The sequence below is a fragment of the Hemitrygon akajei genome, chromosome 9 (assembly GCF_048418815.1).
Source record: "Hemitrygon akajei chromosome 9, sHemAka1.3, whole genome shotgun sequence".
NCBI classification, from domain to species: domain Eukaryota; kingdom Metazoa; phylum Chordata; class Chondrichthyes; order Myliobatiformes; family Dasyatidae; genus Hemitrygon; species Hemitrygon akajei.
This window is the reverse complement of record NC_133132.1, coordinates 161097595-161120280: the sequence shown is the minus strand read 5'-3', so window position 1 is coordinate 161120280 and position 22686 is coordinate 161097595. Positions and strand designations below refer to the sequence as shown.

General features: G+C 40.2%; 1 protein-coding gene across 1 annotated transcript in view; it reads left to right on the top strand.

Annotated features, from left to right (window-relative positions):
* Positions 1-3195: 3195 nt before the first annotated feature.
* The window catches only part of nus1 (NUS1 dehydrodolichyl diphosphate synthase subunit), a 31912-nt gene continuing 12421 nt past the window's right edge, over positions 3196-22686 (top strand). The window contains exons 1-4 of the mRNA XM_073057403.1: positions 3196-3710; positions 14033-14158; positions 16973-17125; positions 21420-21522. Of these exons, the coding sequence (XP_072913504.1) occupies positions 3413-3710; positions 14033-14158; positions 16973-17125; positions 21420-21522 (680 nt within the window). The 5' untranslated portion in view covers positions 3196-3412. The remainder of the gene's footprint in view (positions 3711-14032; positions 14159-16972; positions 17126-21419; positions 21523-22686) is intronic.

The window sequence follows — 22686 nt, the reverse complement described above, 5'->3', positions numbered from 1 at the left end:
GTCAACTCATAATCCACAGAACCAAAGTAAAAGTCATCCCTGATTCTGTGGGTCTGTAACTGTCTGGGTCACTGAAGATTCAAAGTTCATATATTAGCACAGTATGTATGCAGTATACAACCCTGAGATCCGTCTTCCCACAGGCAGTCACAAAACGAAGACAAATCATGGAACTCCTTCAAAGAAAAACATCAACCTGCCCTCAACCAACTTGCATTAAAAAAAACATTGTGCAAACAGCAAAACAAAAACAAGCAAAAACACAGAATGTGAAACACTAACCCATAAAGTCATCAAAAGGGTCCAGGCATTTTCGGTTCACCTCAGTTCAGATCAATTTAGCACTGCGTTGTCTGTTATCTGCAGTCTGCTCAGATCAAAATTGAACAAAGTAGCAATGAGAAAAGGAGTGACCAGAAACCAGAACCACATCATAACACAAACTACAGAGACTAATCCACAAACTGCTACCGGGAGCATGAAAACGTATTCCATCTTCAGAATGCTTTTGTTATTGAGAGCAGCCATGATTCCTGTTTTATTTTGTTGATCATCTCTGTAGTACCCAGAGATGCAGTACCTTTCTGCTGCGTAAGTGAAAACCTGCTTCATTAATTCAAGCAGCAGTGTTTTAGGAACCACCACCACAAGACAGGGGCCTATGAAATCAAGCTTTTGCTTCAGATGCAGTTTCATTTATTTTTTCACATGCACACAGAAACACAGTGAAATGTGTCACTTGTGTGAACAAACAACACAAACTATGTGGCGGGGCAACCGGCAAGTGCTGTCACACATTCCAGCACCAGCATCACATGCCCAAAATTGTCAGCAGAACACCAAACACAAAAAATCAGAACACACCAGGCAACAAAATATCAACAGCAAAATAAGCCCCTTTCCTCTCTCTTACTCATCCTCCCACACACGTACACAGTTCTCCAGTACAGGCCACCTTTGGCCTCCAGAGGACTTGAGAATTCAAAGACACGGGGCTTCATCTTCCCCAGCGAACTGACAGAGACTCACAGACTCAGACTTCCAATCAACCTCGGCAGACCTTTATCACAGATTGAGTGTACTGTGCAGTTTGGCTGATCTTCAATGTTCAAAGTAAATTTTATTATCAGACTATATGTCACCATATACAACCCTGAGATTCATTTTCTTGTGGGCGTACTCAAAAATTTGATAGAGTAACAACTATAACAGAAGCAATGAAAGATCACTCAACTAGGGCGTTCAACTGAAGTGCAGAAGACAACAAACTATGAAAATATAAAAAGGAACAATAATAATAATAAATGAATAAACAATACATATCAAGAACATGAGATGAAGACACCTTGAAAGTCCCATGGGAACATTTCAATAATGGTCTGAGTGAAGTTATCTTACTCCAGATGGCAGCAGCAAGAAGACACCTTGCTCTGGGTGGTGGGGATCCCTGATGCTGAATGATGCTTTCTTATGGCAGCATTTCATGCAGATGTGCTCAGTGGCTGGGAGGGCTTTACCCTTGACAGACTGGGCCAAATCCACAATTTTTTTAAGGAATTTCCTTTCAAGGGCATTGGTGTTTCCATACTAAGCTGTGATGCAGCCAATTATTATACTACAATTATTACACCACACATCTATAGAAGTTTGTCAAAGTTTTAGATGTTATGCCGTAGCTCCGCAAACTTCGAAGAAGTCAAGATGCTGCCGTACTTTCTTCATAAGTGCACTTACATACTGGGCACAGAATTGATCCTCCAATTAAGTCTGGCTAATGGGTCTTTGGTTTTCTTCTCCTCAAGTCTGTAATCAGCTCGTTGGTCTTGCTGATATTGTGCAAGAGGTTGTTGTTATGGCACCACTCAGCCAGATTTTAAATGTCCCTCATATATGCTGATACATCACCAGCTTTGATTCGACCATCAACTAACTTCAACATGGCATTGGAGCTGTGCTTAGCCACAGTTTTAAGTATAAACTGAGTAGATCAGGGGAATAAACACACAGCCTTGTGGTGCAACTGTGCTGATGGAGATTATGGAATAAGACGTTGTTGCCATTCTGAACTGACTGGGTTCTGCAAGGGAGGAAATCGATGATCCAATTGCACAAAGAGGCATTGAGGCCAGGGTCTTGAAGATAATTGATTAGCATATATCTATAAAGTTTCATTTTTAATAGGACCATGTATTACCTGATGTGGTAGGATTATATCACTCTCCAGACTTCCAATCATTCATGCTAGTTTTTGTATTCATAAAGTTTCTTAGTCTGTATGGCTCAGTGAAGACACCAGTTTGATGGAGAGCATTCTGATGGTTTTATCACAGCCTGATATGGAGTCCCCCAAGAGCAAATACAATAAGTAAGTAAATAAATATATACAAATAAATTCTTCCCGAGCTTCCCTTCTTGTGTATATGTAAATACACACATACATACATAAATAAATAGATATTGTGGTGGAGCTACGTCTCTACCAAAGGAAGTACAAGGTGTTCCACTAGCTTGCAGGTCACCCTTTGACAAAGTGTAGCATAAGGTTAGCACCCCCCCCCCCCCCCCACATCAGGGTTAGGTGGTGGATGGTGCTATCACATATCACAAATACTGGATATGTGACCACTGATGCCAAGCAATCTCTGAAGAGTGTTGATAATGGTAGGGGTCACCCATCTTGTAAAGACACTGCCCTGAAGAAGACAATGGTAAACCACCTCTGTGGAAACATTTCACCAAGAACAATAATGTTCATGGAAAGACCAAGATCGCTCTTGTCATATGACACGGCACATAACGATGACGACGATGGCAATAACTCGGAAAATGTGTAGCTCGGGTTGGGGGGGGGGGCTTTGATGGTTGGTTTGAGTTCTTCTCCGATCTTGGCAATCCATTTGCCAATGTTTCATCACCAGTGTGCTGTTCACTGCTGCTGATGAGATAGATGGGGAAAAAAAAGAAGGCTGAGAACACGAGTTGACAATAAACCTGAGTTTTCATTCAGAGCTGTAGAACCATCTCCATTGGAAGGGGGGGAGCTCCATCAGCTCAGGGGAGAGTCAGCCTGCGGTTGCAGTTCTGCTCCTCCAGCGAAGGGGGCGCTGAGCTCGGACCCGGTCCCCGTACCCTTCTTGCCGGTGGCCGGCGGCCGACGCGCTGCGGGCGGAGGGAGGCTGTGAACCAATGGCCGCCTTCCATGTGTTGCTTCAGTCAAAGGTGAAAGTTAGCGACTCGCTTTGAAGCCACAGCAAAGATGGCGCCGCTGGTCCTGGGGAGTTGGCACTGATTTAGCGATCGCCGCGGGAAAGGAGCTACCGAGTGGGCAGCGGCGGCCGCTCTGCCCCTTCCTTCCGATGTGATATCCCGCTCGGAGAGTTGGTGTCGTGGCGGCCTCCCCTCCCGCTACTGCATGGCGGTGTTCGAGCTGGCGTGGCGGCTGCTGCACGCCGTGCTGTGGCTGCAGCGGGCGCTGGGTGCCTGGCTGCGGCGTGGAGCGGGCGCCTGGGCGCGCTGGAACGCGGCGCTGCAGAACAAAGGGCGGAGCCGACGGTCGCGCTGGCGGGCCGACGGGCGCGGGTTGAAGAAGCTGCCGCTGCACCTGGGGCTGGTGGTCACCGAGGAGGAGAGCAGCTACACCGACATCGCCAGCCTGGTGGTCTGGTGCATGGCCGTGGGCATCTCCTACGTTAGCGTCTATGACAACCAAGGTAAGTTTGGATGGTTGGGGGTATGGGTGCATGCCGGTGGGAGTAGGCAGTTCGGCACTGTGTAGTACTTTTCTGTGACGCTTATTAAGAGTCGTTGTCAGGCACGAACCAGGGCCCCTGGGTGAAGTCTTACTACTGGATTAAAACACCGGTGATTCATTCCCATTTCGCAATGCACTCGGGGTTCGTATTTTAAATCGGATGACTTGCTCATGACATCCTCTCTCTGTAACGGTAATCCGTGCTATTAACTCTTTCTCTTTATTGGTGGACGTGTAGCTTTAAGGTTTCGTGAAATTTAGTGAAATCGTGGCGCTGCCGGAAATCTGAAACTCCTCGACGGGACGGGCAACACTGAACAGCGGAAGAAACAGGAATTCGTGTTTCGAGCCTTTGACCTTTCAATAGAATAGTTTGTTGCTTATGGGTGGGTCAGTTGACCTACCCATTGATTTCTTTTAGTTGTCAACATCCACCCTGGCAAATAATTAAATGCTTAAATATTTCGATGCTGTTGCCAATCTATTATTTTTGTAGGCAGAGGTGCATGATTAATTAAAGTTTAAGCTTTAGAATTTAACAGATACAGTGTCCTAAATGTGCCAGCAATTAATGGTGAACCCCATAAGTATTAGGGTAGATGACCAAGCATTTTATCAAAGAAAAAGATTTTGCGTCACGGTTGGAAGTTGGGGGGGGGGGGGTAATAGTAGAAATATATTTGGGTGGGTTTGTAGAGCTTCAGGCCTCTTTAGCTATCTGAAAGCACCACTACTACAGAACAGTGAAAATGTGAGATTGTTGGGAGAACCAATTTGGAGTTCTGATCTCTTGGAAGTTATTGGATAGGCAAAATTTAGAAATGGGAAACTGTGGAGGAGAAATGAGATGAGAACTTTAAACTAAAACATGGTTTTACCAGATGCCAAAGTCAGTAGTTAAGAAAAAGAGTAACGGGTAAGTGGAAGTTGATCCATGTTTGAATAGGATGGATAATAATGGTTATTATTCAGGTACCTTTTCTTTGGGTTAGTTAGCTTAGTTCAATGGTGTCATCTTTATCTGTGTGAAGCTTCAAACCACATACTATGGCCTGTCACTCAGTTGTAAGGATGAACAAATAGCACATCACCAGAAGTTTAGCTTTTTGAGGAAATTCTGTATTGTATTTCCATCTGGCTGCCCAAATGAGCCAAGGAGGTCTAACTGCAGTGTTGTTGAAGGTACGTCCAATATAATAAGACCATAAGACATAGGAACAGAATTAGACCATTCAGCCCATACATCTGCCTTCTCGCCATATGCTTTGATGCACTGACTGATCAAGAAACTATCGAGTTCCACCTTAAGTATATCCACACATACCCACAGTCTGTTGCAGAGTATTCCACAGATTTGTTACTCTCTGGCTAAAAAAAGTCCTCCTCCTGTTCTAAAAGGTCACTGCTCAGTTTAGAGGCTGTGCCCTCAGGCTTTGGATACCCTCACCATAGGAAATGTCCACTCCACATCCACCCTATCTGGTCCTTTCACCATTTGATAGGCTTCAGTGAGATCCCCCTACATTCCTCTAAGTTCCAGTAAGTATGGGCCCAAGCTGTCAAACCCCTTCATTCTTGGAATCATCCTTGCGAATCTCCCTTGGACTCTTCAATGACAACACCTCCTTTCTGAGATACGGGGCTAAAACTATACTCCCAAGTGCAGCATGACTAGTGTCTTATAAAGCCTCAGCATTATCTGCTTGCTTTTATATTCTATATCCCTTGAAATAAATGCCAACATTGCATTTGCCACCTTTACCAAAGACTCGACCTGTAAATTAACCTTCTGGGAGTCTTGCATGAGGACTCTTAAGTTTGAACCTTATCCCCTTTATTGTTCCTTTTACCAAAATGCATTTTCCAACACAATTCCATCTGCCACATTTCTGCCCATTCTTCCAATTTGTCTAAGTCCTGATGCAATCATATTGCTTCCTCAGCACGACCTAACCCTCCATCTATCTTCATATCATCCGGAAACTTTGCCACAAAGCCATCAATCCCATGATCCATTATCCTCTTCACTCTTCATAATCATAGCACCTTACCATTAATCACAGAATTGGTGTTTTCTTGTATGTGGGGAACATATTGAATGTTGCTTACAAAGAAATGCATCAGAGTTCAAAATAAATTTTATTGTATGTCACCATATACAACCTGGAGATTCATTTTCTTGTAGGCATACTCAGCAAATCTGTAGATTAGTAACTGTTACAGGATTGCTAATTTTCGTATAATTTTCCATTCAAAGGCTTTCCGTACTGAAGCTGTAATACAGCCAGTCAATATGGTGTCCACTGTGCATCTGTAGAAATTTCAGTGGGTTTAATTTTTTATATTGTTAATTAACAGGTTTACTTCTGTCTTCTAGACATTTTGATGCAGTGTGTGGGGAATAGCATTTGAAGTCCACTTATGAGCTTGGTTGTTTCCTTCTGTTGTCATTATTCCTTGCATTTTTTAACGGTTGTTCTTTGCACTTGATGTGTTTCCTTTTTCTCTATTGATCATAGAAGAATTGTAAGTTTAATCTAAATAATTACACATAATCCTGCATTCTGGCTGTTTGGGTTATGGAAATTTGCTCAGTTCGTGAATCACTACCCAAAACTATGACATACAGAATGCATGTGGAAGAAAAGTAAATTAATGAACACAAGTTGCATTTCTTGACATGTGCAGATGATGTGGCTTCACATAAGGAAAATCACAAAATGGCTGCTTTCTAGTAACACACACAAAATGCTGGTGGAATGCAGCAGGCCAGGCAACATCTATAGGAAGAAGCACAGTTGACGTTTCGGGCCAAGACCCTTCGTCAGGACTGACTGGTAACTGTTACCAGAGTTTATAGTAACTCTGCCCCTGCATTATGGGGGGGTACTTGTAGTAACTTTAACTTGGGCTTGATAAAATTTAAGTAAACTAAAACTTTGTGGACTGTTCAGATGACTCCTTGTAATACCATTGGCTCGTGCACTTTGTGATATACTTCTATTATTGAAATATTGGTTTAAGAAAGCTAATGTTTGTTTTTGCTGCTGTAACATTAGCTTTAAAGGACTGATACTTAAGACTTTAAAACCAACCTCCCACTTTTTTTTAAGCCAGACATTCTAGATAATCTCAATACAAATCCTGATTTCATTACACTTTGAGCTAATATACAAAATGGTCATTCTACAAGATTCAGAATGATTTTCTACCTCGCTTCCATTATTCTGTTCTAACTCCTTATCTGAAATTATTTTAATATTCAGAAATTTGTGGAACTCTGCTTTATATGCATTCAGTATTGGAGCCTCCATAACCCTCCTAGGTAGAGAAACGTGAAGATGCACTACTCTGACATGGCATGTGTAAAATGGGATTTTAGTCCTGAACAAGCCCCACTATTCATAAAAGCTAAGGCCGTTGAAAGCATCTGCAATTTCAAGTTTTTGTGAAAGAACACCTTTGAGGAGCTCTCTTGGTCCGTCAACTTAACTTCGATAGTACGAAGAACTAATCTGCTGCAAAAACAACTGGCCAACTTTTAATTGATGTGCAATGGAGAGCATACTGACATACGGAATGATAGTGTGGTGTTCTAGCTGCAGCAAAACAAATCACAAAGCACTCCAGCAGGTGATAAGAAGATAGCTCAACACATCATTCGGACTCAACTATCCGACCTGGAAAAAATCCACAACTCTCAATGCCTACGACGCACTCGTAACACCATTAAAGACCCATCCTGTCCTGGTCACTGTCTGTTCAATCTCCTGCCATCTGGTAGGAGGTGCAGAAGCACTGTAGCCAAGGGCTGTGTGCAGCTGAATAATGCTACATCCTGGCTTGCCAATGGCCTTTGTGTGTTATGGACTATCAAAGACATTTGTTGCATGTAAATATCGGATTTTTTTTATAATGAAGCTGTATTGCATGCATTGTAAATATGTGCTTTGCTCAGACTGAAGTAGCATCACAATCTCATTGTCTTGAGCAGAGACACTAAAGTTCTATTCTATTCTAATGTAGAGTGATGCCCAGACTTGGTGGATCAAGGAGCCTGCCGCTATGCTGTATGGTTCTTGATTATCGCAAAACATCCACTGATTTCTTCCTCATCTACCATGCTAAATACATCCTCAAAGAACTTGTATAGATTAGTCAAATGTAACTTCCTTTTCATAAATTCCATGTTTGCTCTGCTCAGTAATTTGTTTCTAAATGTTTTGATATCTCATCCTTTCTGATAGATTCTCATATTTCCTATATCCGGCTAAAGGGGTTTCTAAGCATCCTCCCTCCTTTCTTAAATAGTGAAGCCGTATTTGTCACACTTAACTGCAGGAATAATTTTGGAATCTATGAAAGATGATTACAGAGCATCCACCGTATCACAATTAGAATCAGATTTAACTTTGTGGCAGCAGTACAATGCAATACATAAGTATAGAAAACACTGAACTACAATAAGTACATAATTTATATTAAATAGTTAAATTAAGTAAGTAGTACAAAAATAGAAATTAAAAAAAAAAGTAGAGAAGAACTGTTCATGGGTTCAATGTCCATTCTGAAATCAAATGGCAGAGGGTAAGAAGCTATTCCTGAATTATTGAGTGTGTGCCTTCAGGCTTCTGAATCTCCTTCCCAATGGTAACAATGAGAAGAGGACATGTCTTGAGTGGTGGATGCTAACTTTTGAGGCATCGCTCCTTGAAGATGTCCTGGACACTATGGAGGATGGAGCTGACGGATTTTACAACTCTCTGCATCTTTCTTCAATCCTGTGCAGTAGCCCCCACCTCCCCACCCATAGCCAGATGGTGATGCAGTCAGTCAAAATGCTCTCCACAGTACATCTGTAGAAATTTTCATATGTTTTAGGTGACAAACCAAATCTCCTGAAATTCATAATAAAATATCGCTGCTATCTTGCCTTCTTTATGTTGGGACTAGGTTAGATCCTCAGAGATATTAACACCCAGGAACTTGCAATTGCTCACTCTCTCTACTTATGACCCCTCAGGACTGGTGTGTGTTCCCTTGTCTTACTGTTTCCAAATTCTACAATCTGCTACCTCTTTTTCAAAGTTCTGTGATGATCATTCGGTCATTATCAGTTTTTAGGCTCATTATTTTCTCCATTTTATTTCATTTCCTCATTTGTGCTATTGAATCTTCAGTACTTCTTGGAACTTTTCTTCAGCTTCCGTGAAGTCGGGCACAAAATACTTGTTTAATTCCTCTGCTGTTTCTTTATTTCACGTTACATATATCAGTTTCTCAATACATATATTGTTTTCTCCTATTCGTAATGTTACGGTCCAGCATAACATCGGAATACGCAGCAACATGGAGTCAGTGGCGAATTCAGCCATGAACTGCCCCACCTCAGGGTGGGGTTCTCCTTTTATACCCTGTTGGAAAAAAAACTATCACATGACCTCTCACTGGTGGGGGATATGATGTCACTCCACCATCACAAAACCATTACCTCATGTCCAGCATAGCTTCAATTACATCATGGTCACGTGACAGGTACGAGATAACCATGGGTATGTAACAATAGTCATAGAAAAGTACAATGCAGGAACAGGCCATTCAGCCCATGTAGTTTCTGCTGGGCCATTTAAACTGCCTACTCCCATCGACCTGCTTCAGGATCGTAGCCCTCCTGCTATCCATATACCTATCCATACTCTGCTTAAACATTAAAATCAAGCTCACATGCACCACTTGTGCTTGCAGTTTGTACCACATTCTCACGACCCTCTTGAGTGAGAGGCTTCCTCTCATGTTCCCCTTAAACTTTTCACCTTGCACCCTTAACCCATGACCTCCAATTGTATTCACTCCAAATCTCAGTGGAAAAAGCATGCTTGCATTTACTCTTTATCTATACCCCTCATAATTTTGTATACCTCTATCAAATCTCCGATCAATCCTCTACATTCCCAATAATACAGTCCTAAACTAATCAGTCTTTCCTTACAACTCAGGTCCTCACTGCAGTAGGATTTGAGTGCAAGAGTAATTTGTTCTTAAATTTATCTTTCTGCAATGGTAAACAATTCCCTCCCCCTCCCCTCTTCCTCTGTTCCCCACTCTGGCCTGTTACCTCTTCTAGCCAGCCTATCGCCTCCACCAGTCCTCTCTCCTCTCCTATCAGATTCTTATTTCTCTGGCCCTTTACCTTTCTCACCCACTTGGCTTCCCCTCACTTTTCCCCTCCCCAACCCCCCCCCCCCCCTTTTTTTTATGCTGGCGTCTTCCCCCTTTCCAGTCCTGAAGAAGGGTCTCGGCCCAAAACATCGACAGTTTATTCACTTCCTCAGATGCTGACTGACCTGCTGGTTCTTCAAGCATTATGTGTGGTGCTTTGGATTTTCAGCATCTGTATATGTTCTCATGTTTATGATTTCCTTCTCCCATTGCTGTCTATGAAAATCACATTTATCCATGCTGGTCTTATACTTTTTACATCCCTGCTCTTGCAAGTTTTTTGCTAGTCTACACACTTTATCTCCTTTGTCATGTTCTTGCACTTAGTGTTTTCTTGAGCAAATTTAGAAACATTTTCCCTTGGCTTCAAAGCTGCCTTTAGTTTTAACTGTAGACCATGTATTAATCATGCTCCTTAAAACTGATTAACAAATTGTGTGTTCTGAGTTCCCTCACAATTTGCAAGAAACAGTGACAAAGTACTTTGTCCAGAAAAATTAAGAATTTGGTTCCCAATACAACTTGCCTTCCAGTGAGCAGGCTGAAGAAAGGTGAGAAGCACATTTTGATGCAGCCTTTGATTGAGTAGATGCCTGAGACTTGCAGTGTAGTTCGTGAAATTAGTCCTGCTTTAAAGGTAGCTTATGATAATCAAAAGAAACCAGTCAGTATATTCTTGTTCCAAACCATAGCTTGCGAACGTGCCATCACTTGTATGAATTATGCAAGCGTCAACAGGACTATAAGCCAAGATTTGATTAGTTGAATCTGTTATTAATGGTGACAAAAGATAATTTAACTACCCTAAATTGCAGATGAAAAACCAGTAAATTCTCAGTTTGATGACATTCTTTTATTATCTGAGAGTGTTTAAATGTCAGTCATAAATCTGTTTAAAGCAGTAATTGATTTTTCTGACCTCGTTTATTACCCTCCATTACAATGTGCAATAGAATGTAACCAGGTTCTTTATCTTTGGACTGTAGATGTTGTCATTGATTGTAACAAAGGCCAACTGCAATCTCATGGCTCAGTGCAACTCTCATCCTATTGTAGTGAAGTCTGGAGGCTGGGTTGGGTTTAGTAAAGAATATAAGTGCGTTCCAGAAACTATACCACTATAACTGTCATGAGCTTTCAGTCTATTGAAATTACAGCACAAAGCTGCATACTGAGAAAGACAAGACCATAAGACCTTGAGATGTAGGAGTAGAATTAGGCCATTTTGCCCATTGAGTCTGCTCCACCATTTCATCATGGCTGATCCATTTTTTGTCTCAGTCCCAATTTCCTACCTTCTCCCCGTATCCCTTCATGCCCTGACCAATCAGGAATCTATCAGCCTCTGGCTTAAGGAATGGCAGAGACTGATACAGTTTGGCACCTGCAGAGTCGCAGGAGTTCTCAGTCAGCATTGAATTTAACATAGGACTGCCATAGGGTCTCCAGCTCTGGATTTTCCTTTGGGGGATTTACTCCTGAAGCTTTCCCTATGAGTAGGTGTAGTTGCAAGGCAGCAGAGGTTGAGATGAGCTGCCAACCAGGGCTGACGAGTCCCATCTGCTCAAATATACGAGTGATATAAGACAGGGCCCTCGGTGATGGTGGACATTAGCCTAAATTCAAACATAGAAACTCAAGAGTTTACAGCCATCTTCATCTAGAAAATTATCCATCTTATCCTGCTAAGTTTCACAACACTTAGCTCTGAAGTGAAGATCCAGAACTATCTGTCAAGCTGTTCGTGTACACTTTCAGCTTCCTCTTCCAGTCCTGAACTGGACATGTCATCTTTGAGTTTGCTAGGTTAAAGTTCTAGAATTACCATCACTGCTGTGGAAGTATCTTCAGTAGACAGACTGCAGTGAATCAAACAGACAGTTTGGCAGTTATCAATAACTTCATTTGAGAAGGGATCACCTCTCCCTTCTCAAATGAAGTTATCTGTAACTGCCAGAATCCCTACATACAAGATTTGAATTAAAACACAGTTGAAGCTGTTCGTCTAACTCTGTGCTTCTACCATATACCATTTCTTACTTGCCTATCTCATGTCATAATGACCTAAGTCATCATCTTGTCTGAGGAAAATAATGTTCAGTTGCGCCAGAATAACCTAGTGAACAAATTTTAAAAATATGTTTTAATTGTGCAATTTATCTAAAATAGTGTCTCATGATATAGTCCTTCAGATGGTTTGTGTTTCATCAAATAACCTGCAGAAGCAAAATTATAGCATTGGAATTTTATCCACCTTGTCACAGTGGATGAAATGGATAAATTGTACTATGTCTATATATTGTATATTAATATAGTTTGTTATACAGTATATTGCCTAAATTGCACAGAACTGTTTGCTGTAGAAATAATTTATAATAAACTTTGACAACCTATGACCCTTAACACATTTCTTCATTGCCTGGCTGTGATTTGCGCTCTGGACAGCTGAGTTCTGCTTGGTAATACAAGTAGTCCTTGACACTTTCTCACTTTCTGGCTATTAATGAGTTTACGGCTAGTAACTAACTTTCAAATCTGTCTTTGTTCCATCTCTTTCATGACTGGTTAACTATTTATCAGCTGCTAATTTGAGCTGCAAGGTAGTGTAGTGCTTAGCACAATGTTTTACAGTACAGGCGACTTAGGTTCAATTCCCGTTGCTATCTGTAAGGAGTTTGTACGTTCTCCCTGTGGGTTTCTTCCCACAGTCCAAAGACGTGCTGGTTGGTAGGCTAATTGGTTTTGTAAATTCTCCCATGACTAGGCCGGTTAAATCTGGGAATTGCTGTTAGAAGGGCCTATTCTGTGTTGTATCTCAATTAATACATTTAAAATTAACCGTTGGCACAGTATCATTTTTACCAATATTTGCTTCCTAGTTTACATTTGGGAGGCCTAAAGCTATTTCCACAATAATGTTACAAGCTTTACTATAAATGTTGTGATTAGGTTTTAATCGTTCAAGCTATAAAATCTGTCATTGCACCATGTAACGATGGGAGACCAGACGGTGGTTAAAATATATTTTCAAGCAATGAAGAAAGAAATAAAAATTCTGGAGCCTGGCATCTAGTCAAATAAAGAGACTGCAATTGGTTATGGAGCAATAGAAATGAAGGATGCACATTCAGCCAAATTTCAGAGATCGTAAGGCTTACACGGGCATAGTGATAAATGGATGATACTGTATTTGAACTGTAGGACAGGTATTGCACTTTATTCTAATTGTATTGTGCTGTTTTAAGATACCAGTCTTTAGTGCAGGAAGAGTTAGCTCAAATTCTTACTTTGAAATACTAGACGAGATAAAAATGCACTTGTGGCTATTGTTTCTATTGTGCACTGAGTAATTTGACTGCTTTTTTCTGCAAATAGTAAAGCCTTAACCTATTACAATTATTTTTCTTACCCCAGGCTCTAAATGATTTTGCTAATGTTCAGCTTTATAATAAATTTGAAATTTAAGATTTGAAAGCTTTTTTTTTAATCCAGTCAACTTTAGATTAAAGATACTGAGACTACAGTTGGTTCTCTGAGGCAAGAATTTGAGGCACTTTTGCTCATGTAGAGTATATCATAGCAGTACGACTAGAGGAGGTACTTGCATGCATATATGGGATGTTGCTCACAAACCCTTCTGTTATTATCGAAGTACATATGTCACCATATACAACCCTGAGCTTCGTGTTCTTGTGGGCATACACAGTAAATCCGAGAAACACAATAGGATCAATGAAAGACTGTACCCAACAGGACGTACAAACAACCGATATGGAAAAAAAAATACAAACTTCAAACAAGAGATGAAGATCTTTAGGTTATTGTTACCTAAAAATAAGTTATTTCTGCCATGAATACCAGAAATGGAAGTGCTACTGGTTTTTGGCTTTTGCATACTCCACGAATGGTGTCTGTGTCTTGACTCGGGTGCAGGTGCTATCATTCACTGATGTCCTTGGTAAAGTCACTGACCAGTCTCAGCTGCTTCAGTAGTACTGCAATCACTTATGTTGTTGCTTTGCTTATTGTAATCACTGTTTTTAATCACCTGACTGTTTTCAGGTATTTTCAAGAGAAATAATTCCAGATTAATGGAGGAAATCTTAAAGCAACAACAAGAATTACTAGGTCTGGATTCTTCAAAGTATTCTACTGAATTTTTAAATAGCAGCAGGAAAGCTGAGCAAGGTGGGTAACCTCTCTGTGTTTGCTTTTGTAGATACTGCTCCAGAGTCTGAATCATTTTGAAATATGACCAACAATGCACCCACCCTTTCCAGAGCCATTTCCTTTTGTATTTTTGGATATTTATTATCCAGATGTTGATTTCTGTCAGTCTTTAACCCTATTAATTTTCCTAGTTGTATTCTTCACTAATACCCAGGGCCCTTTTGGCATCGTCAATGATCCCTCCTGCCTGTCCAACAATCTTTTTGACACTAACCCCCCCCCCCCCCACCATCAATCAGGAAGTACCATTGCATTAGAACAAGGACTGTTAGGTTGGGAAACAGCTTCTTCCCCCAGGCCAGGAGACTACTGAACTCTGTGCCAACCCCCAGGTCTCGATGTATGAAACACCAGTAGCATGAAACTGTTTATTTTTTAACCTGTGTCATGAATACACCTTATTATATGTGTGGTAATATTACTTTATGTTTTATGTGAGTTATACATTATGTTCTGTTTTATGCACCTTGGTCTGGAGGAATGGTGTTTGGTTTGGCGATACACATGCATATGATTGTCAATAAACTTGAACTTAATACACATGATTTTTCAGTTGTCTTTTCTGCAACTTGTGATCTGTCTGGAAAGGTCAGATTGCTCAAGCCTCTTAAAAGTTCATTAATATTATAATTCCTTATGATTGGGCTTGCATAGGGCAATGTAATGATAAGTTCACTCTTCTGAAATCTTGGAAGTAATGAATATACATAGTATATATTCTTCATTAAACATAGGGACAGAAGTGGCTCACTTGGTTCCCCATCCCTACTTCACCATTAAATATAACAACTAGATTATTTACTTCATTACTCTTAAACTTAAGAAATTTATTTACTACCTCTTTGAATGTGTTTAATGACTTGGCCTTCACTGCCTCCTGTGTTAGTGAATTCTACAGACTCGCAGCCTGCTGGGTGAAGAAATTTCTCCTGATCTGTCTTAAGTAACATACCTAAATACTGAGAGTGCAATTTCTGGTTATTGGATGCCTTGCTATCATGAATACTGTTCTGTACCTGGTCTGCCTAATGCTGCTAGGGTTTTATCGATATCATTTGGATTCTTTTGTGTGAAGCTGAGCGAAACCTACCCAATCTCTCCTTGTACATCACTAGATATCAGTCTAGTAGTAAATCTTTGTCTCATTCCCGTTGTGGAAGGAACATCTTTCCTTTGATTAAGAGCTCAAAACTTGCATGAAAAATTTAAATGTGATGTCACCTAAGCCGTCACCAAGAACCATGGCAAGTGTTCTGTTATTGCATCTTTAATAGTGGATTCTAATGTTTTAGCTAGCTAGCCTATATTGCATTTTTTTTTTGTAAATTGTGGAGATACTGTTTATAGAAATTGCTCCCTAGTCTAAAGAAATTTGATATATGAGCAACAGTACATCCACTCTTTCCATTTCTTTCAGTCTTTAGCCCTATTAGTGTTACGTTTCACTAATACCAATTTCCTCCAGTTCCACCTTCTCTAAACCTAAGGTTCCCTAACACATGTAGTCATTATGCCATTTCTTTATTTCAAATTATAAATTCCTCGAATAAACTCTTCTTGGTCTTAACTAGTACAGATATCTGTACCTGGCTGGAAGCCCAAGAAGAGTTTATAGTCATGTGCCAGGAAAGCACTAGATTCTTTTTTTTTTACTATATTTACTGTAGTGACATGCCTTCACTAATCTTTCTTCATATATTGATAGAACCTATTATAATCAGTTTTATTTCCTGAAAATTTGCACTTATGCTTCATATTTCTCCCTCCCCTCCACTCACTCCTCATTCATTTTGTCCTGTTCAGCTGGATTTTAAATCGCTGCTGATCCTCACCCTGCTTTTTTAAAATTATAATTGCCTTGCTTGGATGTACCGTTAACCCTGATATCCTTCAGAAGCCATGGTTTTGCTCTTTTTATTGCTTTCCTTCTATGCCAGACAGCAGCGCGTAATTGTAATTCATGTATGTGATCTTTAAATGCTATCTGCTGCCTATCCACAGTCAACCCATAAATAAATTTCCCTATATTATGGTACTGCTCAGAAGAAGGCATTGGGAAACTACTCCTGTAGAAAAATTTGCCCAGAACAATCATGGTCACGGAAAGACCATGATTGCCCACATCACACAATATGGCACATAATGAACGAATGATATTATGGGGAATTTTCCCCATATGATAGTCAATTTGTGTCTTCATTTTCCTTGTATTTTTTGTTCAGATTTGAGACCCTGGTTTTTAAATTCAATTTCACTTGTGCAGCGTGCATTCAACCATTTGCAGCAGTTTGTTATGATAAGCTGCATCGGTGGCACTGGCACTGTTTTAGCTAATTTTATTAAACAGATTTTTCTGAGAGTAAGTCGGTATGTGAAAAGAAATGTGTAAGTGAAATCTTAATATTAGAGAAGCCACTTGAAGCATATCCCTAATATAAATCTTTTTATGAAATTTTGTGCATTGATCCAAGTTTATATTGTTAATTTATATGGATCGTGTGTAATAAGTGGATTCTATTCAGCCTCGTTCTTTTTTGTAAAGAATACATTTTTATTTGCCTGCTTGTTATTCTATTTTCCTAGCCAGTATTTTTGAAGCGAGTATGTGCTTTTGAAGTTTTCAGATAAATAAGCTGCCATATAGAATAAAAGAAATGTAGTTGATAAAATCCTATATTTTAACTATTTGAACACTATTGTCTCTGAATTTAGATTTTTTACACAATCCAAATATTTCTGTTGACTTACTACTATACTTCTAATTTATTACAGTTTTATCTTGTCCAACTACAGTGAAAGTGCTTTCACCTGATGATGGGAAAGCCAATATAGTGAAGGCTGCAAAGAAGTACTGTCAATTAGTTGCTCAACAGCAAAGGAGGTCTGCTGATCTAAATGTGAATATTATGGACAGTTTACTCAGAGGTAGGTGCCACCTGTTGGTCAGTGGAAGGAATGCAAAATTGTAATTTGCTCATAGTTTTGAGAATGTGTTCAGATCATCTTAATTTAATTTCTGACAGCAAAATGCTGTTATGTGTTCTTACACTTAGAATTTATTAAATATGACCATATAAAACATAACATTCAAACTTTTATCCAATACATCACTGTCAACTTGCTTTGTTTCCTTGTTTATTTCAGTAAATTTTACTCTAAGCGACTTCATATCGTTGCATCTCTTATGACAAATCTTTTTGTGTATTTTTAGGGCAGCAATGAAGGTACTCTATCTCTGTCTGTTCTTGGCCATCTTCCCTTATTGTTCTCCAGGTGTGGTTCAGGGTCCTGAGTTGCATGCCGATATAGAAGGAATTCTTCATTGCTGTTTCTGTAGCAATTTTTTTTGACCGGTCAGGTTTGTTAGCCCTGAGCTGAACCCCAGAACCTGGAGTACTGGTGGACCACTCTTAGTCTGGCCTCTACCCTTTGACCTGTTTGGCATGGGTGACCCTGCCAAGAGTCAAAGCACAAGGCCCTGACTCCAGCCAACATAGCTCTCTGTGGGCCATTGGGGCATGCTTGCTTCCAAATCTGACAAGTTGTGGTCCTATTGGAGTGGCAACACTTTCTGTCCACTGTATTTTCTAGATTTAAATAAAACTTAAAGCTGAATAATTATAACGTAGTAAATTTGTATGGCAGTCTGTCTTACTGCTCACAACTTGATCAAATATTCTGAGGATAATCATGCATAATCCCAACAAAAATATAAATATAATCAGTTAACCCTGTATTTATTATGCATGCCACATTTCACTGGAAAAAGTATCATTTGCCATGATTTGTATAGTCCATTTGCTTCACAACAACTTTATCAAACGATTTTACACTGTACCACAAAAAAATTAGGACATCTGACCAAAAGTAAATTTTAAAGTTGCACTTTGAGGGACAGGCAAAATGTCATGGAGAGGTTTGGCAAGCAAATTTCAGAGCTAGCAATATAAATGTATGAATAAGTAAATTTGGAAGTGTACCAGATTCATAAATTACAAGAACACTGTCTTGGTGGACGTTATTAGTAGGAAGAAGGTTACAAGCAAGGGCACAGGTAAGTGGTGAAGGGGTCTGATGTTGAGGATGGCAGTTTTACAATTAGTACATTGTCAAACTGGGAACCATCATAGATTAATAAATCATTCAATAGGTGTGAGCTAAATTTGAGGCACGTTGGATTATCAGCAGCAGAAATACAGTGTAAAGCTTGTCCTGCATACTGTTTTTACAGGTCAAGTCATTACACAGTGCATTGAGCTAGAATAAGAATGCAGAATGAAGTGTAAAGGCTACTGAAAAAGTGTAGTGTAGGCAAACAAAGTGCAAGATCATAACAAGGTGGATAATGAGGCCAAGAGCCCATCTTATCATACAAGAGGTCTGTTCAAAAGTGTGATAACTGGGATAGACGCTGTCTCTCAGCCTGGCAGTTTGTGCTTTCAGGCCTTTGTATTTACTGGGAGAGGGGAGATGAGAATGTCCAGATGGGTTTGCCTTTGATTGTATTAAATGTATGTGGGTGTATACAGAGTAGAAGCTAACTGGTCTGATTTCTATAGGAATAGCTGAATATGGAGGCTTCAGCAGCAAAAGTTTGTGTACCAGATGTGGTTCCAGTAACAGGTGATTTGAAGCAGGGGCACTGAAAATGGAATTGGTAGTCTTACTGATGTCATGGATTTGTGGTTAGACAATCATTTTGGACTGGAGTGATATTTGGTTTTGATCACATGCTTGACAGGTGCTGGTGACAGTTGTGTTTTTTGTCTTACCTACAGTTTTTTCCTTCTATTTGATCATCTATGCAGAACAAGGAATTAGAAAGATTAAGGTAGTGGCTTGCTTTTGGGAGGTCAGCTGGGTGCCATGAATGGATGTTGAACCTGTAACTATTTTGGATCTTATTTAAGGGAAATTTGTAGTTGAAAACACCAGAGAATGTTGACCTCTCCCAAACAATCTGCTTGGTACTAATTCACTGTAGGCATAATTGAAGACTAAAATACAATTAGCATTCATTGATCTACACATTAAATAAGATAATTGGCACACTCTGTCAAATGTTCACATGTGACTTGTTTTTCAACTGTATTTACATTGTGGATTCCATTTTAACATGTTTGGACTGACCTATAAAGCAGGAAATAGTCTTATGCTATTGTTCTCCACATTGTACAGTGCCTATAAAAAGTATTTATCTCCCCCACCCCCCCAAGGAAGTTTTCATGTTTTATTGTTTTACAATATTGAATCCTAGTGGATTTAATTCGGCTTTTTTGACACTGATCAACGGAAAAAGACTAATGCAAAGTGAAAACAAATTTCTACAAAGTGATCTAAATTAATGATAAATATAAAACACAGAGTATAAGTGTACACCCCTTTAATATGACACACAAGATCATCACTTGTGCAGCCAATTGGGTTCAGAAGTCACATTATTAGTTAAGCGGAGATCTGTTTTTGGAGACCTGAATGCAGTCAAGGTGTTTCAATTGATTGTAGTAAAATACACCTGTATCTGGAAGGTCCGTCTGCTGGTGAGTCAATATCCTGCCAAAAACTACACTATGAAGACAAAAGAACATTACAAGCAACTCTGCGATAATGTTATTGAAAAGCACAAGTCAGGAGATGGATACGAGACAATTTCCAAGGGATATCCCTTGGAGTACAGTTAAGTCAATCATCAAGAAATGGGAAGAACATGCACAGCTATTAATATGCCTAGAGCAAGCGGTCTCAAAATCTGAGTGACTTTGTAAGAAGGGGACTAGTGAGGGAGGCCAAGAGACCTATGACAACTCTGGAGGAGTTACAAGCTTCAGTGGCTGAGATAGAGAGACTGCGCATACAGCTGTTACTTTGGTGTTTCACCAGTCACAGCTTTATGGGAGAGTGGGAAAAAAACTCTCAAAATCTTGGCTAGAGTTTGCCAGAAGGCATGTGGGAGACTCTGAAGTCAACTGGAAGAAGGTTCTATGGTCTGATGAAACCAAAATTGAGCTTTTTGGCCATCAGATTAAACACTATCTTTGGCATAAGTCGAACACTGCATATCATCAAAAACACACCATCACTGCTGTGAAGCATGGTGGTGGCTGCATCATGCTGTGGGGATGCTTCACAGCAGCAGACCCTGGAAGGCTTCTGAAGGTAGAGGGTAAAAGTGAATGCGGCAAAATACAGAGAAATCCTGGAGGAAAACCTGATGCAGTCTGGACTTGGGAGAAGGTTTGTTTTCCAGCAAGATAATGACCCCCAAGCAAAAAGTCAAAACAACACAGCAATGGCTTAAAAACAACGAAGTGAGTGTCCTGGAGTGGACAAAGCAGACGCCAGACCTCAATCCAATTGAGTATTTGTGGCTGGACTTGAAAAGGTTGCATGATCCCCATGCAATCTGACAGAGTTTGAGCAATTTTGTAAAGAAGAATGGGGAATAATTGTATTGTCCAGATGTGCAAAGCTGATTGAAACCTATCCACACAGACTCAAGGCTGTAATTGCTGCCAAAGGTGCATCTACTTGTACCACCCTGGGAAAGGTTTCACTGCTAACATAATGGTCCTTGTGTAGAAGCAGTGTTTGGGTTATGGTTGGAGATAATGGATGCTTGGAATGTGAGCTGGGTCTTTGTTTGGCGTGAGATGAGGAGAGAAGACACTGGAGAGAACCGGTCGTAGGATATGATCCGGTGGGGAGATGGTGATTCGATGGAGCTGGACAGCGAGATCGACAGAGGGTGAATTGAGCTCCAACTGGTGCACATTTGCCTGTTTAATTATAATGGGCCCTTTTCTTTTCTTTACTAACCCGTTAGTTAAGATTTATAAATATAATTCCTTTAATCGTATGCAGTATGCTGTCTGTTATTTCTTGGAACCAACTTGTAACAGGGTAGCAAGTTACACACCCTGTACACAAACCAGGGTTTGGGGTGGGAGAGCCATCTCAATCTCACGGGTTTGGCGGGACAATAGACAGTAGGTGCAGGAGTAGGCCATTTGGCCCTTCTAGCCCTTTTATGTTGTAAAATAATAAAACATGTAAACTTCCATAGGGTGGGGGCGAATACTTTTTCTAGACACTGGGCATAGGTTTTAAGATCATTGACCGGGAGACCTTTTCTCCTCATTTGCAGATGGCATGTGTTGTGTGACTTGATATATACAACTGATACACAGGCTCAGTTTATTTCATTTTTCCTCTCATTTAGAAGATTCTTCGGGTTTACCTGATCCAGATCTAGTTTTGAAATTTGGACCTGTAAGCAGCACTCTTGGCTTCTTGCCTTGGCACATCAGGCTTACTGAAATTATGTAAGTGCTTTTGAACTTGCTTGAATGTCTACAGTTTCTAAAGATGTGGATGCATTCTGATTCAGTTAAAAGTTACATTTTTTTAAAAGCAAAGGGGTTGCTGTCCATAGATGACTTGTACAGTTCTTGATGTACCGTGTTTTAGCAAAATATTTTGTAAGTATTGTCAGTGATAACAAGCAGGAAATTTATTTATACTAGGCAATGGAATAATGGATGGGAACCTGCAAATCCCCAAAGAGAGGAATTATCATTCTTGCAAGTATTCTGGGCTGGGATATGCTGTTGTGTTATTACATTCTTTAGGTGTAGGGCAGGGGTTCCTAACCTTTTTTTATGCAGTGGCCCCCTACCATTAACTGAGGGGTCTGTGGTTCCTAGTTTGGGAACTCCTGTGTGGGGAATTGGTAATGAAAGGATGATAGTGTTAGACATTGGCAGACAGCAATGATGTGAACTGTGTTCTTTGGGTGGTATTTTTGTAATACAAGACCACATGCATGCTCAGCAGCAAGGATTGGAATTAAGTTATTGAATTAGATCTGAATTCTGAAGTTCTGGAGCTAGTCATGGATGGTGATGGGTAATTAAAGAGCTAATTGGATGGGTGGGGTGGTCCAAATCCAGTGCGGGGATAGAAAAGGGTAGAATTGATGCGAAAGTAGGGAGAATGGGTTCCAAGGGAAAAATTGGTGAAAGATTAGCTTTATTTGTCATATACAGTGAAATGTGTCATTTATGTCAGATCAAATGAGCGAGGATTATACTGGGCAAGTGTCACCATGTATCTGGTGCTAACATAACATGCCCACAACTTTCTCACCCTAACCCGTAAGTCTTTGGAATGTGGGAGGAAACTAGAGCACCCAGAGGAAACCCACAAGGTCATGGAGACAGTATACAAACTCCATACAGACAGCAGTGTGAATTAAACCCCAACCTTCTGATTGCTTGCACTGTAAAGCATTATGCTGATCGCTATGCTACCATGCTGCCCTAAACTGAGTAGGAGTGTGTGTCGGCATACTGATAATGGGTTAAATGGTGGCCTCTGTTGTGAGAACATTTTAAAAATGTGGTAGACGGAGTGAAATGTGGGAAAGCTTGAGGTTATCCACTTCTGGTAGGGGAATAATAAAACAGATTGAATATTATTTAAATGTG